This window comes from Macrobrachium nipponense, chromosome 16 (assembly GCF_015104395.2).
Source record: "Macrobrachium nipponense isolate FS-2020 chromosome 16, ASM1510439v2, whole genome shotgun sequence".
NCBI classification, from domain to species: Eukaryota; Metazoa; Arthropoda; class Malacostraca; order Decapoda; family Palaemonidae; genus Macrobrachium; species Macrobrachium nipponense.
Window position 1 is genome coordinate 34,956,073 of NC_087209.1, and position 19,394 is coordinate 34,975,466.

The following is a 19,394-nucleotide window of genomic DNA, read 5'->3' on the forward strand; positions in this document are numbered from 1 at the left end:
TCATCAACATCATGATACTCGTCGCCTTCGTCATCAGAACCGTCATCATCAGCGAGTCTTTGTTTTTCAAGTATCTGTCCCTTCCCTTTTCTTTGGACATTTCCCCCTCTTCCTTCCTCATCGGGTCCCTCATTATCCACCGACACGATTATTATTATTATTGTGATTTTTTTTTACATCAGTTTATCTAAGCAATTACTTTTCCTCCCTCTTCTCGGTGATCTCACTCGCCACAATCTTGCCCGACAAGTGTCTCTTAGTTAAAGGCATTTTCCCCGCACATACATATTACGTACTTTAACGAATTGCCTTCGCTCTCCTCGCTGGAGCAGTAGCTTTCCGAGGACTTTGTGCCCGTTCCTCCTCCTTCTTCCTTACGTCTCCTTAATATCCTCCTCCTCCTCCTCCTCCTCCTCCTCTCCTCGTCCTCCTCCTCCTCTCCTCTCTCTCTCTCTCTCCATTCCTTTACATGTACCCACAATAAGTACTCTTTTATCTCGAACTTTTATCACTTTTCTGTCAGTTTTTGGTAGTCGTATTCCGTCGTTTCTCTCATTTCCTTCCCTTCTCCCCCGTCCCGTCGGCCACCCTCCTGATCACCCCCATCCCAAAGTCTCCTGTCCTCCGCTGTCGTCATCTTCGTCTTCGTCGTCTTCCAACTCCTGTCACCACAGGGAAAGTCCAGGTTGGGGAGGGGTTCCAGCCTCCTCACGGGAAAGGGTATCGAGGGGAGTGGAAAGAGGGGAAGGGGCTGGGAGGATAGGAACCGGGTGTGTGGGGGGACAGGGGAAGGAGGAGAGGGAGGAAGGGGGGGGGAGAGACAGACATGTCCCATGGAAGGAGGGTGAGGGAAAGGGGGTTTAGTAGTGTCAGCAGTGTGTGTGTCGCGGTGTTTTGTGTGCGCCGAGATGCTCGAGCAGGACGACTGACAGCTCCTTGATACCTTACTCATCTTTAATGACTTGCCTCTTTCCCTGCCCCCTCCCCCCCCCCCCACCACCACCCCCTCTTCTGGCACAGGGACAGACCTCCCTCCTCTCCCCTCCCAACAAATCTCCACACACCTACTGGCCCCCTACTAAACTCTACTCACCCCCGTAACACCACACCAAACCGTTCACCAAAACCACCCCCGCCTCACAGTTACAAACACACACACACACACACACACACACTCTCTCTCTCTCTCTCTCTCCTCTCTCTCTCTCTCTCTCTCGTGTGATCTTTTGTGGTTTGATTTCTAAATATTTGTAAATTTGTACAGTAGACATGCAAAAATACATACATACAGACAGAGAGAGACTTAAATCGATCCATGGGTGGTGCAATTTGGGTCCATCCCTGAAAAATCTATTGTGTTTGTCAATCTGCCCAATGAATTGAGCACCTGGTATATTATATATATACATACATATATATATATATATATATATATATATATATATATATATATATATATTGGGTGTTTCGAAAGGTTAGAACCCCCCCCCTCCTCTACACCATAAACTAAAATTGATATGGTCTAAAACAAAAGTAATTCAGAACAGGGTATTTATTTAAGTTTCTCTCTGAGTATTTAATATTTTATGTGGCCTCCATCTTCCTGTACCACAGCCTGCATTCTTGAGGGGTATGATTGCAGCAAATCGCAAAAAAGCTGAGACTCAAACTCCATTTCCTTGAGCACTTTGGTCACTTCTCTTCGCAGGTTGTCGAGGCTTGGTATACCATCATAGTTCACTGTGCGCGCTTCAACACGATCCTTTAAGATACTACCAATGTTTTCACAAACATTAAGGTCACAGGAGCTACCTGGAAATTCACTTGACAAGAAGAAATCGATACCACTGTTTCGAAGCAGCATCTGTGTCTGAAGAGCTTTGAAACATGGTGCCTTATCATGCAAAGTGTGACTTCCTCAACAGATAACACATTTTCAGGATCTTTGAGGAAAGGAAATACTCCACCAGTAAGCACAGTTCCTCTGAAGTATTTAGATGATGATTCACTTTAACCATTTGGCTGTGAAACAGAGAAAAATTCCCAAACATTCAGGAAATTTCACAACTTGGTGATAGTGCATGTCATCGCTGATATCATCCAACTTTGCAGCACAAATGATGTCATTTTTATGATTTGGCTTCCTGACTGTGTAAATGAAGAATTCATCTGATGCGGCAACATGGAGAAAGTCAGCTTCATCCCAATCTTTAATAAATGAACCACAAAGCCATGCACGGTCTTCTCTCTGTTGCTGAGTGATGTTGGGTTTGCTGATAACTTGAAATGGCTTGATACCAGATTTTTTCAACTCAAGATATACAGCACTATAACTTCTCCTCTTTCCCCTTTTTGTTTCTAGTTCAAGCGCCAATTTACGTACAGACTTTTTTGGTCTACCCACTGCCTCAGCTATGATGTCTTTTGACTCCTGAGAAAGGACTTCAGATCTTCCAAGATTCTCACTCTTTTTGCGATGACAGTCATATGGATTTTTATTCCAGGTTCTTTAAGCAATGGATTCATCTCTTTTAATGTATTTAGCTATCCAGGAACGTGAAATGAAGGATGCGCCAGCATCCCTGGCCTCTCTGAAGGTTATAGCCCGGATTTGGTCAATCCATTTGATTTCCTCCGAGTCGTTAGCCATGGCTGTATCTAACTCCGTCACTCAGTCTGAAAATACAAGAAATGTAAAATGAAAATAGCTTAATAGAAACTTAAGATAATGTACTTGGAGATAGGCTATAGCAGAAAACTTCATAACTTTCCATTTGTTCTGTGGAGGTGGGGCTCTAATTTCGAAACACCCGGAAAATTTATATGTGGTGCGTGTGTCTGTCTGTCTGCCTATGTATAAAAACCACTGTTTTCATGTTCCAGATCATTTACATTAATTTCACCAAAGTTCATCAGGATTACCGTAATTTATTTCCTGCTTCTCATCATAGATGACATGTTTGATTTTATCTCCTCGCTTGTACTTGTTAGATTTAATTGTATTCAATTGTTAGTATCCATTTTTACGATTATCATTCTCATTAATATGATTTTAAAGTTCGTTATACCCAAAACATTCTTATGAATCTTCCTTGTGAAAGTATAATGTCTACATGTGAAAAAAAAGTCAAGACAACATATGCAAAGTAGTACTGAGTAGAACTGAAGTTTGCTGAAAGTATGATATATGAATGTTTAATTTGACAAGATTAGCGCACGTTTATAATGATTAAAGTTGTGGATAGATATAAGCTGAAAATTAAATACACAAAAGTTAGCGTGCTTTAGCCCCACCCCCAAAACAAAAACACTGAAACTCATGGTATGTAATCTGTGATATAGCCCAAGGTCCATATGGGACCGACCATAGGTTTTATGGTCACCACACGACGTAATTGAACGAAATATGGTGACACCAACTGCATAAATGATAGTGAAGTCACTTATCAAAATATACCCGATGGAATGGAATGCTGACAGCCGCAAATTACCCCCCTAGAAGTAACAAAATTTTTTAAAGGATATTCAGATAAGTCTTTAAACGAAATTTCTATCAATTCTGACCCTATTTTACTTTTTACTTTTATTTAACCAAAGAACTTATTATATCCAATGCACATTCAATCTTTTGAATTTAACAAAACCAAGGACGGAGATGCAAACATCCTTATCTACCCTAGGCTTTAAGTGAACAAGACATTGAAAAGGAGGGAAGACTTGTTTAAAAAATAGGAATTTACAAGAATCAGGGAAAACAGAAGCTGGAAAAAGTCCAAGACTTAACAGCAGACGAAACGAAGCAGTCATTGAACTGTCCAGTTCGAGGATTATTGATTCCAGGGGAGTAAATGTGATGAGAGATCGCCCAAAATGATTTACAGTCACTTGACATAATGAGTCGCACGCTCATTGACCTCAACTGAACAACAGTTAAAAAAAACTGTTGAAGGGAGAACCTGAGAGGCCACATTGTAGGAGGCGGGGGTTCTTGAAGAAGGGGAGATCAAAATCATTGATCAGACCAGTTGTTAAGAAGGTAGAGGTGTATAGAACTTGTAATATTTTAGTAATGGAAATAGTTGAAACAAACGAAAACTTATTGGAAGGGTCAGGCCTCTCCCATGGTCTGAGTCAGTTCATGTTGCCAAGAGGGAGGGAAATTGCATGATTTAACAATCAGGAGGAAGAGAGGAAAATTGGAGCAGCCATTTACCTTCAAATTCATTGAAGAATTATGCACAGGTACGATCCAGATCCTGACAGGTTATGGGAGAGCTATAGCTGGAAATGAGAGCTAAAATGTTTGACTTCTGGGGGGAGTCCTGTTAGTGCGCCTCATGCAGTGGACTGTAGGAACTGCCTAAGGTTCTTAGCAGTGTCCCCTCATCCCGTAGCTGCAGCCCCTTTCATTGCTGTAACTTTTTCACACGGTTCATATTATCTTTCTTTCCCCTTACTTTGTTCCCTCTCCTAACGATAGTTTTAACATTATTCTAACGCTGAATAACCTCCTAGGTCCCTTGCCTTGACCTGTGGCCTAAAGTTTGTATTCCTATTCATATTTCAACAGAAAATGTGGCAGTAAACTTTGGCAAAATTCTTAAGCTTGCCAAAGGAAATACGTCAGCTAAAAAAAGTGATAAATTTAAGAATGTAAAACCAAAGAAGATTTTCCCAGTTGCATTTGGTATAAGGGAAAATTTCTTCTTATAGAAGTAGTACTGTTGGCGCCTTCCTTGTGGGTTAGCCATTAATCACGATAAAAATAAGAGAATTTAAACCTTCAGATGCTTTGATAAGGGTTACTGTATGGGAATGTGTATCAATTTAAAAAATATAGGGTGTCTTGCTTGCTATTATTTTAGACTCCAGTGTAACTTGGCCATGAAAGTCACACTGACAGTTTTCCTAGGCATTGTTGTTCAGGTTTTTGCTTATATGTATATATATGTGTGTGTGTGTATATATATGTATATATATCTATATATATATATTATAATAATATAATTTATTATATCTATATATATATGTTATATATATATATATTCTTAATAATTTGATCATGAAGTATATAAAACGTGATGCTATGTATAAATAAAGATTTTTGCCTCGAAGGAAAATTGAAAAGCGAAATAGCTATCTCTCTTTTCAATTTTCCTTCGTGGCAAAAACCTTTATTCATATATATATATATATATATATATATATATATATATATATATATATATATATATTATATATATATATATATATATAATATATATATATATATATATATTTTGTTGCATAGATCTCAAGTCTTAAGTGAAAAGATGTGTAATAAGTACTGTGAGAGATATGGCAATATCGGAAGAAATATTGCACGCTATGCTAAATTTACAAGACCAGGAGAGAATTAAAAATAGTAGATGTCAAGTGTGTCTAACATGGGTGAGAACAATACTTGTGGGCGAGTCCTCAAGGGCACCTACATTTGACAACTGAGGAGGCACCTTGGCGATCTTAATAAATATTAATAACACCTAAGCGAACATTTACTTCTGAAATTTAAATGTGTATCACAGGCAGTCTTAATACATTGAAGATCCACTTTTCTGAATGCTAGTATCATTGCACCACTAGTCTCAGATTCTATAAATCACGCAAACTAAGGAGCTGCTGATCTCATTGCAATCCAAATCAAGTCTACAAACTGATATTGGTGAAGCTTTCTTTACATGTTCAGCCTGCACAATAAAGGGAGGAATCAAGACTGTGCAGTAGAAGCAAGCATCTGAATTTTCTGATTCCTCCCTTTATTGTGCAGGCTGAATATTTAAAGTGGGCTCCACCAATGTCTGTTCGTAGACTTGATTTGATTGCAATAAGATCAGCAGGTCCTATGTTTGCGTGATTTATAGAATCTGAGACTAGTGGTGCAATGATATTAGCATCCAGAAAAGTGGGTCTTCAATGTATTAAACTACTTGCTATACACATTCAAATTTGAGAAGTAAATGTTCGCTTAGGTGTTATTAATATTTATTAAGATGGCCAAGGTGCCTCCTCAGTTGTCAAATGTAGGTACCCTTGAAGACTCGCCCACAAGTATTGTTCCCACCCATTAAGACACACTTGACATCTACTGTTTTTAATTCTCTCCTATTCTTGTAAATTTAGCTTAGCATGCAATATTTCTTCCGATATTACCATATATCTCGCAGTACATATTATACATCTTTTCGCTTCAGACTTGAGATCTATGCAACAATATCAACACATATTTAGACTAATTCATTGAGTCACTCATCATGTTATTTTTTACCGAATCATAATGACTTAATTTCTTTATTTGTATGTTATTTCGTTCCCAAATCTTTAATATACTTTTGCCCACATGGTGCAGTTTTCTGTACGGGAGATCATCATATACAGTATTACTTAGTTTAATTGATGTCTCATCTCTCAAACAATCTTGACTTATTTTTCCATCTTGGTTATAGAACCACACTGATTTCTGTAACTTCCATCCCCACGGCACATAATCCAGGACTTGTAGTTTGAGTTTCTTCAAGGTTTTTCCCAAACGTGGGACCTTATTGGCTTCTTACTCATAATTAGGTCATATTTCGGTGAGTTAGTTTATTTCCACTTGTTACATGTCATTCTTATTTTAGTCCTTGCTTTGACTGCTAGTCATTTCTCTTGAAATTGCTAAGAATTTTTCCTTTTTAATTGTTAACTAAAATGATTTTCATACAATATACTTATCAATAATCTTGTTCTTCACTCCTACAGAAAATCAATTCTGATGCCTTGTCAAAAATATATTCGGCAACATCTTTAAATATCGTACTTCGTCTTTTATTTGGTTCTTTGTAGTTCTGTATTTACGCCTAATACTGCTGTGATTTCGGTGACCCTCTGCATTTTGCTTGCAGCATCTGTAGGGTCTTTGAATACATAAGGATTTTACTGCATCTGGCTGATGCAGTTTTCTCACCTCAAGGACAGTGCAAATGGGACTCATATTCGATGTCATTTATTTTGTTTGCTTGCAGGTTTTCTTCAGTGTTGAAATATGTAGAAGTTCACCCCCATGCAAAATAAGCGTGACCAGTAAATATGTCAAATTATCTTTTTATTCCCTTATTAGGTCAAATGACGCGTGTCCTTTCTTATTGTGGAGCTCGTGTTTAAAATATTTCACATTTCTGTAGTTTTCTCATTTGTAATTTACATATTTGCGTTGCAACTTGCAATGTTGCGAATAATGTAGAAATATATTAGTGCAGTAGCATTTCGTCTCTTAGTTGTTTATTTTTGTTATTTATTTTTTGTAACTTGTTTATTCAAGTTATTTATTTAGTTATGTACTTATGTTTTTAATTATTTATTTATTTATTTATTTCACTTATACAGGTAAGTGCAGTGCAAAGGAGAGACCAAGAAATATGCTAGTGAAGGTAGGTTGACATATTTGGAATATTGTGAAATAATTTTAGTTCGCGAGGTACCAGTTTTTGTGGTTTTACTGGTGAACAATTTCATAAATTTCAGAATTTAATAGATGTTAAATCTAAGCCCTAGATCTCATGCTAGTGAACTTCAAAAGACAGTAATGTGTTGATTAAACATTAAATCAAATGATCTTAAGAAATGTATAATCGAATTTTCATATTAAATGTTAAAAGAAAGGTTGTATATAAATGTAAGTTTAGTTCTTCAAATTAACATAAAGTTTTCTTTAGTTATAGCCTGTTTCGTTAACAAGTTCCAACTTTCGGAAGTAAAATGTCAATCAAGTAAAACCATAAGTGAAAAATTCATGAATACATAATTTTCATAAACCACCAAGTATGGTTATTGCGAATAAAAGTACTTTCACAGTAGTAGGTTTCATTGATTAAGATGCATTCGTTTTATTACAATTTATATATGATTTTATTGTTCCGTTCTTTTAATTTCCATGAAGACACAACAAATAGATATTCTTTTAGAGACCTCGTCTGCACTGAATTATTTGTTCTTCCGAAAATTTGTAGAGAAATTTTTAACGGACGAGTTAATATTAAATGCCAGTAGTGTTGCGAATGCTTGTTGTTGGTTATTTTTGGGGACTTTAGGTTCTAGTGAGTTTTTGAAAATGGAATTTAAGTTGAGACATTTAAATTGTCGTATTGTATATATTATAATACAGTAATCATCGATTTAAGATTTTGTTGCAAAGCTTTGCACTGTTTTTTGACTACTATTATCATAACATTTATTAACATCATCTCATTACAGTAGAGAATAGGCAAACCTATGTATACTACATATTTGCAGAACTATCAGGGACAATAGTTTTGCTTTGCATTTAGTTGATGCGTGACTTTAACACAGTGTAGTGACGCTGTTTTTGCTTTGAAGGATGAAATTTTTTCATAGATATTACATGTTGATATGTTAGGTAATTTCAGAGCATTACTATCCTTTTCTGGTTTTATACACTAATTTCAATATGCTATTTCAAATTGAAAATTATATGTCTTTGCAGATTTGTATTTTTCAGTAAAAACATAAAAAATTTTAATAACTTTTTGTGCTTGTAGGCTTCATCCATTTATTGAAGAAACTTATTAAACGAGATAGAAAAAACTCAGTGAGTAACCTTTTAGTACATTGAGCCAGATGCATTTAATTGCCCTGACCTGTATGAAATCTTACAAGTCGAGAGAATTTCGTGATGGTCACTTATTCATTTATTCCTAAGAAAACTGGCCCATCTCGCAGTGGTAACAACATTTTCTGATCCACAACCAAATCCTCGTCCATAGCAAAATATCAAATCTCCCTTGGTTCTATTCGGTCTCTTTAGAAACATTGAATTTAAATCCAGCAAAAATGCTCCTAAATTCATTGTGAAAATAGAGACCCAAAAAATCAAACTAGCCAACAGACAACCTTATTTGGCGTAAAAAATCGTTAAAATTGTAGGTCATTCTTCATTTGAAGTCCAACCTACCAGATGAAAACATCCAGCATTTGCTTGTGGGAAATCGGGACATTTTTACCATTTAGTTATGAATAATCACTGAATGTGCCGCTGTTCAAGTAACGAAAGCAAATACATGGAACGTATGCTTTTGGGCTAAGAAAAAATACCGTTTGAATTAGAATAACGAAAGCAAATAAATGAGTAAGAACTTGAGATAGATAATAAGGTACATAGAGAAGTAGAGTGAGTTAGGGTGCAAGTATAAGAGAATCGGTCTACGACAGGAGAGGGGTCGGAATTAGTCGATGTTTCTAATAGTGTTGGACTATTTCCTACATTTTTAAAATGTTTTTCTTTATTATTTTTGTACTATTGATGAGAATCTGTAATGGATTATGCCCTTTAAAATATGATACAAAATGTATTTATAGTAAAGCTACCAAGGTTTATTCAACTGTATGGTTAGGAACAGTTTGGTATATGAGTGTGTCGAAAAGGTTTTCGTTACAAATCAAGAACATTTGCCTAAATCTTACAGCCAAAAATTTTTTAACAGTTACAAGTTTGGTTGTTTGTTTATTTATTATTTTTTGTGTCTCATATGGGTGTATTCATTCATGCAAGCAGTCAAAAATAAAATGCGTACCCGTCCATTTTATATGTTTTTACGTGCACGTCAATAAAGTATTTAGTCATGGCCTAAAACCCGACTAATTCTAATAGGGCACAGGGATTTATATGTGAGAGCGACGCTGAGGAGAGGAAAGTTGGAAATATGGGAACTCCATACTCACTTAACCCGGGTGTCGTGGACAAATTACCTCTGTCGCCCGGAGCAATCTAGCTATTTCCCCCTGTTCAATAGCAAATTAAAAGAGGAATATTCATTTAAAATCATTGTGTTGCAAAACCTTGCCTAGGTAGATGTTCCCGCTGTCGAAGGCAGCGTGGAAAGCTTTTTGTTGCTGATATAGAAAAAGGTTCTGTTGAGGAGGAATCTTGATCGTTGAAAAAATGAAAATGTGTTATATATAGTCCTCTCTAGCTCTTTGATGGCTTAATACCTCCGGACTTTCATGGGAGGTAAAAGCAAATTTTGCTTGGAATTACTTATGTTTACATAGTTAGATGATACATTTTCTTTATACTTTTATAGATGTAAGTATATGAAGTATTTACAGTTGCTCCAGGCAATTGATTAATATCGTGAACTTACAGCGATAAATACCCTTTTTTTATCGTTAATGATACTTACATGACACCTTCACCAATAGCTAGATATTTCATGAGGCGGCGGCTTTTATATTATATAGTATATATCAAGACATTCATGTATAAATGATTATGATCATCTATTGCATGTTCAGAAAGAGAGAGAGAGAGAGCTTTGATTGTAGGTTTACAGTTTCAGCGATTATGTAATGATAATATTTACATTGTTCTAATGAAATATGTTATATTTTATTTTAGGTGTTTTATTGAAATTTTCATAGTCAGCTATCAATGATAACTTCCTATAGGTAAAGCTTCATTATATCATCCAAACTTATAGACATGATATGATCCTAAATATTTAACATTACACTGATGAGGAACACCGTTCAGGTGTTCGAAAGTCTTTGTTTTATTTTTACATAGAAATATATTGTAATATATAATTGTGGATTTTTTAACAGCACATCCTAAATAATATTCTGGGCAGTTCAGATCTCCATTACCTAAGGCCAGTCCTTTCGTTCCAATGATTGTTCATCCTTCCTCTGGGACCCTCAAACTGGGTAAATCAAATCGCATCGACTTTACGTGGGGTTGATTTTTATTTTCTTTTTTAAATAGTCTCTATTAAGGTAAGGGTCTAAAAAATTAGGGCGCTTTCGTTCGTTTGGGTGTTAGGAATATTTCTTGTCATTCATGCACATGTTCTTACTAATATTTCAACGCGTCCGAAATTCGTTTTTACTCACACACACACACACACACACACACACACACACACTCTCTCATACATACATACATCATATATATATATATATATATATATATATATATATATATATATATAATGAGTGTCTGTGTGTGTTATGTTGGTGTGCATTTGTGCAGAGACAATCCGATACATTCACAGACATATATATATATATATATATATATATATATATATATATATATATATATATATATGTGTGTGTGTGTGTGTGTGTGTTGTGTGTGTGTGTGTGTGTATGAATGTATGTATGTATGTATGTATACATATGTGTGTGTGCGCCCGCTTTTAAAACTTTGAAATGGAACTACAGTAGATCCAACTAACTCCTGTTGGAAGGCAGTGGTCAACTGGAAGAGGACACGCACTGCTTCCATGTAGATAGCGAGTGACGGAGAGGCAGACGAACAGAAACATGTATGATGACTTCCATCTGTAATGGCAAATTGTATCTGAATTTGGTGCATATATCAGGTATAGTAAACTAAATTGCAAGAAATAAAATTCCTTTTTAGGTTTTAAGAGAAATAAATTCTTCAGCAAATTTAACATAGCAATATAAAGTTTGGGAAGTATAAAGTAAGAGTGTAGTTTCGTGTCGATGAGAATACCCTTTAGTCTTAAAACCGGATAACTTATCGCAATTTTATGGACAACTTGATAGTATTATATGGGTGCTGATCATTTGTTGGCAAAAAGATTTTAATGAAAAGCCTGCTCATTTCCAAGCAAGATAGAGAAGAATGGCCAAAGAAAATGGAGGGATATACCTGCTACCTCTCTCCGAAACAAATAATGTCTTTGAAAGGGCTAAAGCAAATGTTTGACGCCAAGTGAGCCTTATTTTCCTGTAATTGGCTCTTCGGGTACAGATTGTAGAAAAACTCGACTGCAGTTTAGATTTCGACTGTAGTTTACAAGTACAAATCATAAAAGTGCCTAAAATTAAAATTTAGGAAGATAAGGAGCCAATCAAACTATTTTAATTAGTACATGCATGGAGTCAAAGTTTGATTTTCTGAATCTGGTAGGGTTGTTTTTTGCATGATAATAGGCAAGGGTATCTAAGAATCAATTGGAGCAGAGCATTTTCATAGCTCAGACAAAGTTTATATTAAAAAAACTGCAATCATAGATCCAGATTTTGAAAAGGTTCAGTATGCCCCCTAATTTACTTACGTATTGATTATAAAGATCCTATTTTAAAAAGCATTTAAAGAATTAAAACAGAAAATATGTATACAATTGTGAATGTTTTTGCCCGTTTAATCATGTGCTCATGTGTAGGTATGTTTGCAGATGTCAAAAATTTAGTTGGTAGATAAGCTATCTTTCTGACATAGTCTCGATTCATTTTCACTTGCTACGCTTTAATATATTTCATTACTGCGTTATTGTTTCCATCACGTCATTGACAGTTAGTACCCCACAAGATTATTAGGCAAAAGCTGCATTTGCCACTGATAGGTGGGCTCAGCATCACCGTCTTTCAGTAATGCTTTTCATTGTAGAATTAAATTTCGTTGTCGCCACTCTTAGTAGGTAGGTTATCATAGACGAGAATGTAACCATTTAACCAGTGGTTGAAATCCAGACTACGTTGGAGGAATCATTCGGAAGCATACATACGTTGGATTCATATGGTACACTTATCTTTATTTTGCCAAGTTATGGTTCTATTGACTTTTTGGTTTATTCCTTATAGATGCAAGCAACATGTGGATACCATTGATAATAAAAAAATGAACATCGTTACTTCTTACAGCTTCACAATGTGATTTTGTTATTGCAAGTATGCATGTATGTGCAGATTTATCTACATATTCAAAACACAACCTATGTATTGCAACTGACCTCCAATGTTTTTTTCTTATGAAACTCTTCCAAATTTAAGTGACATATTCGGGTAAGTGTAAGTTTTCAGATTATGGGGCTTTTCGCATACGGCATGCCTTCACATGAGTTGTATCTGTATCTTTCATTCTCCCTAAATTATGCAGCATTTGCTTCTTAATTTGAACTCACTTCGGCTACATAGTGAATGTCTGTGTTTCTTATATAGATACTACATTGAGAAATGCTCTTGGGAGTGTCTTGACTATATGCCGCATACACTTTCTTGGGTACAATTTTCACTACAGGCTATGCAATTCTACAATAACTTTGTGGAGGTCAACTGCTCTAATCACTTCCTCTCATACCATTCACTTTCAGAATACTGATTTCTTTGCCATTCATGCGTTTTGGAGTATTATAACCTTTCCGTTATCGAACAAAATTCATATAGAAGACAGTTCCTGTAGCATAGACTTTTTACGATGAATAAACTTGATTTGGTTGACCATACATATCATCACGTGTACAAACACACACACACATATATATATATGTACATATATATATATATCTATATATATATATATATATCTATATATATATATACATATATATATATATATATATATATACTATATATATATATATATATATATATTATATATATATATATATATATATATATATCATATTATATATATATAATCTATATATATTATATATCTATATATATATATATATATATATATATATATATATATATATATATATATATACATACATATACATACATCTTTAAGGCTTGAATGAGTCTGTACTTACTCTTTTTGTGGCAAGCTTCTCAGGAACAAGGAAAAATTATTCGAGATTGTTCTCGGCGGCGTCATCAGGACTGGATTACAGATGATTTGCTGTTTAAGATTAATCTGGCCTTATGACAGCACAGGCTCTTGCTCTTAGAGCAGCCCGTAAGATCGACTTACAAGGTTTTCATTGCTGCATGCGGACTTCTGAATTTCAAACAGGATGTCATTAGGGTGCTGAATTTCTGTTGGTCAGCGACTCAGTAGGCCTCATTCTCTCATCGGTGGTCTGGGCAGCAGCATGGGCATTCCTGGTGTTCCCTCTGCCGCGACTTGCAGCTGAGGGTGTGGGCAAGGGCGTGATTCTCGTCACTGACCGATAGCCTTGATTTGCTTCGCTGTCAGTAGTCGTGTCCAGGAGTGTTCAGTCGCTCGTGTTTCCCTTTGGTTTCTCACAGATGTCCTGTGGTTTCCTCGAATTCTTGACACTTTTTAGATACGTTTGTCACAACAAAGCCTTAGATGCAAATAAAGGATATGTGAAGTAATTCTTATGTCTGGTAGCAGGACTCAAATCCGCATCCCGAGTATCAGAATGAGGTCATGTTTTATATTATATTATATATATATATATATATATATATATATATATATATATATATATATATATAATATATTTAGGGACTCCAGAAGAAAGTAATTTTTTTGCTATGTAGTCATTTATACATACATACATACATACATATATATATATATATACATATATTAATATATTATAAATGATATATATTGTTAAATTTTATGAACTCCAGAAAAAGGTATTTTTTTTGGCTATGTAGTTCATTTATACATACATACATACAACATATATATAGATATATACATATCTATATATTAGTTATATTTGAAAGATGAGGAGATAGAGAGAGAGAGAGAGAGAGAGAGAGAGAGAGAGAGAGTTACAACTTGGAAAAAAACAGGCTTGTTTTTTTGGGGAAAAAAAATATTGTAAAAAAAACGAGGCCAATATTTTTATTTTTAATTTTAAACATTTATTCACATTCAATTGCTTCCTAAACTACGAAAAATGGCTAGCTTTGCTTATACTATGCGTAGAGCTTAGGTAACAGGCCTGTTTAACACTGGAAAGAAAAATCTGTTATTGTGAAAAACTACAGAAAGTAAGGAAAACTAATGTTATGTCAACCATCAGCAACTTGAGATTAGGGGTGTTTTCGGTACATAACTACATTTATATAATTAGATTTCCAATATTTCACATTTGAACACTGAAATTTTCAATTATCAAACATGTTTTAGTATTATTTTTCAATCATCTTGAAACCGTGAGGTTCTTGGGTCAATTATCTCAATTTCAATCCATTTGAACAGGAAGAGAGGTATGCAAACTATGGCTAGCACCAGTTACTTAAAAGTATGTTATGAAACAGTATGATATAAGACATAATTATATGTTTTTTCTGTATCAAACATGTTCAACTGAAACTTGTATCAGAGGTATGAAATCTATGGCTAGCACCAGTTCCTTAAAAGTATGTATAGTACAAGACGTGTTCAGTATCAAACAGAGAAAATCGTATTTAATAAGTTAGTAAAAAAAATCCTTATTTTAATGATTCCTGTAATTCCTCTAATCAAGAAGGAAGGCGTGAGCCTTAAATAACGTCTCTGGTCTATAGGTACTATAAGTAAGGTCTTCAAACGTGGAGAAATTTGATGCTATATAAAAAACGAAAAGAAAGAAAAAAACATGAAATTAAAAAAAACGTTGGTTTCATAACCCTAGTTGTTACCAATGTTATTATTATTATTATTATTATTATTATTATTATTGTATTATTATTATTATTATTATTATTATTATTATTATATTTATTATTATTATTATTATTTTATTATGATTATTATTATTATTATTTTTTTATTATTATTAATTTATTTTATTATTATTATATTATTATTATTATTATTATTATTATTCAAAAGATGCACACTATTCTTATGGAACAAGCCCACAGGGTCCATTGACTTGAAATTCAAGCTTCCAAAGAATCTGATGCTCATTTGGAAGTAAGAGAAACTGAAGGGAAATACAGAAAGAAGAGATCTCATATTATAAGGAAGAAAATAAACTAATAATTAGATAAATATGTATTAAAATGCAAGGAGAGTAGCATTAGGGTAGTAATGCATTGCATCCATCCTTGAACATCTGCAATTCCAATTGCGAGACATCCTCAGGGAGACTAATCTGTTCCAGAGCCCAATGATGCGAGGAATAAAGGGTCTCAATAACTGAAAACTTCGACATGAAACACAATTATTGTATATTTGTGGTGCTCTTCAGAGAATCTGCTTGCTGTCGGCAGGAAAACGGGATCAAGGATCAATTGTGAATGTAAAAGATCTCTATTAAAACACAACTTATAATAAAATGACAAATAAGAGACCATCCATCGATGGTCCAAGTCATAACGGCTGATATTAGGAAATCTACCACCCCGTGCAAATCTATCTAAAAGAGATCATCTCTGGCAGCAACGGACATCCACAACGGAGTACAATATTCTAACAAAGGAATCACAAATAACTTAAAGCAGGTTGCATCGCTATAAATATATGAGTCCTTACGAAAAATACCCAACTTTTACTGACACTTTCGTTTGATGTTTCTCAAATGTAAGCTGTGAGTCAAAAAATACACCTAGAATAGTTAAAGCTTCACACTTATTCAACGACGTCCTGGAAGATGGGGTGGAAAATCTGTACGAGATCTATTAATCATTCGGGTTTTTGTTTTACTGGAGTTCAGTCTCATAGCCCACCAACTGATCAGGTCCATGTTCTGGTTGAGGCTGAGGGCAGCTTCATTTCTCATAAGTGGAGACTGTACTACTCTACACCCACAAATATTACATCATGGGCATACTGAACAATCTTCTTTTCGAAGCCAACAACCATATTGTTTGTATACACCAAAGCTGATAATGGACCAAGAACACTACCCAGTGAAACTCTAGACACAATAGGTCTTGATTCACTGAAGATCCCATGAACAGCAACTTGCAACTTCTTACCTGTATGGAATCTTAAAGTAATCTAAAACATATCTATCCACTCCAAGATTTTGAAGTTTATAAATAAGTGCCTTATGATTTACTAAATCTAAAGCAGCACCAAAATATATTTGAATTACTCAGCACTCAAAACCTTGTAAATGGCATGGCAAGTCTGAAAGAGCATCACAAGTACCTGACTACTTTCTGTATGCATATTGACTATTAGTTAACAATCTTTTGGATTCCACATAATTATATATTGGCTTAAAAGTAAGTTTTTTTCAGCTACTTTGGAGAGCAAAGGGAGAATAGAAATTGGCCTGTGGTTACTGCAGTCTGCAGATGTGACACTCTCTGGAACAGGCACTGCATTACTAAGCTTGCACTGATCTGCAAAGATACTACTAATCTTGGGAGATAACACACTAGAAACCTTTTTAAAAAACATAAGGAAGAAACTATCAGGATCATCTCAACCCCAGCTATCAAGATTATCCAGAATTTTCTCTGCATCCCTATAGCAAAATGGAGATTTTGTTAGAATAGGTTCAGGGTGACAAGTATGAGGGAGTGGGATATCCTCAGCAGATTGTTTATCTTCAAAAGTTCAATAAACCAGTTTTGCCTTTTCCCTAAGGCCAATCATTACCAATGTACTGTGAGGTGAGGTACTAAAACTACGAAAGTGCTTATGTTGTCAGAGAAACTAAGCTGACATTTTTCAAAACAGCAGTATATTATACTAGGTATCAAGATTATCTATAGTGAGGTAAGCTTTTCCATCCACAACTTATTACTTACTGAGGATGATAGAGTGGCGTAGAAGACGCAGCTGTGTAAGGTTTTCCAAAATTCACTGGATATAACCATCAGTCGAAGCCACTGTCCTTGAAATAATCAATGCTGAATCCGTGCTAATATTTTGCAGTAACTGCTTCCTAAAAATTATGCTCTTGAAAAGCACGCACTCCTACTATGCTCCTTTTTCTTCTAGAGGGAATAGGTCCTATTTATTAACCTTGTGGTCCATAGCCCATTGCGACTAACCACAGCAGTCGAACCACCGAAGCACCTTGGTCATTGCTTACATCAACAGAGGCAGAATGGCTTGTAGCAACAATTAGGATTTATTTCGGCCTGGTTGGTACCAAATCTGGCCTCTTTCAGAAGGTATTACTCGTGAATTACATTGCTTTAAAAATAAGTTTAGATTATGAGTATCCATATGTGTATATATATATATATATATATATATATATATATATATATATATATATATATATCCCTATATAATGGTTTCGAATTCTTACATCTTTTAGGTTTTTTTGTTACAGGTCAAATGAAGCTTAACCTCACCCTAACTCTGTCCGCGAGTTCGAATTAGCTAAATATATGGTGGGTTTTTATTTGATTATTATTTCGGATTCAATGGTTGTAGAGACAAATGTATGAAAAAAGTGTAAAAATATTGATAAGTTAAGAGGCTGTTTCTATCTATCTATCTATCTATCTATCTATCGATCTATATATATATATATATATATATAATATATATATATATACTGATTTTGTTCAACATTACATGGCCAATGCTTTAGATCAGTGATTTTATGATAGTTTCCACTCATGTTGGTGCAGAATGTAGTAGCATGGGAAGGGGGAGGGGAGGGGTGGGGGGGTGGAGAAAATTCGTAAAAAACAAGACGAAGAAACGGGAATAGTGGGAGAGCAAAAATTCAATCAGCTTTTTGTCGCTGTAAAGTATTCAAAGCTTCATTATGTGGGAGCAACAAGTGTCGGGAGATATTCGAAGCAGGAGGAGGAGGAGGAGGAGGAGGAGGAGGAGGAGGAGGAGGAGGAGGAGGTGGTGGTGGTGGTTGTGGTGGTGGTGGTGGTCGACGACGGCAGCAACGACCACGTAGACGACGACGAAGAGGAAAAGAGAGCAAGAAGTAGGAGGAGATGGAGATGGGAAGCAAGAAGTAGAACTTACGAAAAAAAGACATTACAAAGGATTTTCAACAACCAGCCGTATAGGAAGAGGAGGAAGGAGAAGACAGCAGAAGGTGAATTGGAATTAAAAGAGACGAAGAGAGAAAAGAGGAAAGAATGGCGTAAACAAACTGACCAGATGAGGACTGAGGAGTGAGGAGGAGGGAAAGAGGAGCCATCCAGGGGGAACGAGAATGAATGAGAGAGTCTAGTGATGTTGATGAATCAGAATGAAGAGAAGACAGAAACCGGTGTAAAAACATGAAGAGAAGAGAAGAGGAGGGGAATGGAATGAGGGAATTCTTTACTTTTAGGCTTCTTCTTCCTCTTTCGTAGTTTCCGCTCGATCTGCTTTGTATGATTAGTATTTGCTTCACTTTTATCAAGCGAACATGAAAATAATTATCATAAATGTATATTTTTCATAATTACGTATTTGAATTATAATTTCATGTCATGTAAAATTAATTTTTAATATACGTATATGTGAATAAATTTTATAGCAATTCGATAAATAACGAAGAATATTTAAAAAAGATATCGCTTTGGGGGAAATCTGTGAATAATTTACAGCTTTAGAGAAACATTTTAAACCGTAAATTATATAAGTCACTGCCATTACTCTACATCTAAGTTAAAGAATTTTTTTTATTTATGAAGGAAAAAAGAAACTTTCTTAACGTTTTAATTCACAAAACTTACCAGTGGATTAATCATGCCACGATTGAAGCTACTTCTGT

General features: G+C 35.1%; 1 protein-coding gene across 1 annotated transcript; it reads left to right on the top strand.

Moving 5' to 3' along the window:
- Window positions 1-826: 826 nt before the first annotated feature.
- Window positions 827-18,811, top strand: LOC135195303 (protein KRI1 homolog). The gene is made up of 2 exons (XM_064221563.1): window positions 827-844; window positions 18,425-18,811. The coding sequence occupies exons 1-2, from the start codon at window positions 827-829 to the stop codon at window positions 18,809-18,811; spliced, it is 405 nt and encodes a 134-aa protein (XP_064077633.1).
- The last annotated feature ends 583 nt before the right edge of the window (window positions 18,812-19,394 follow it).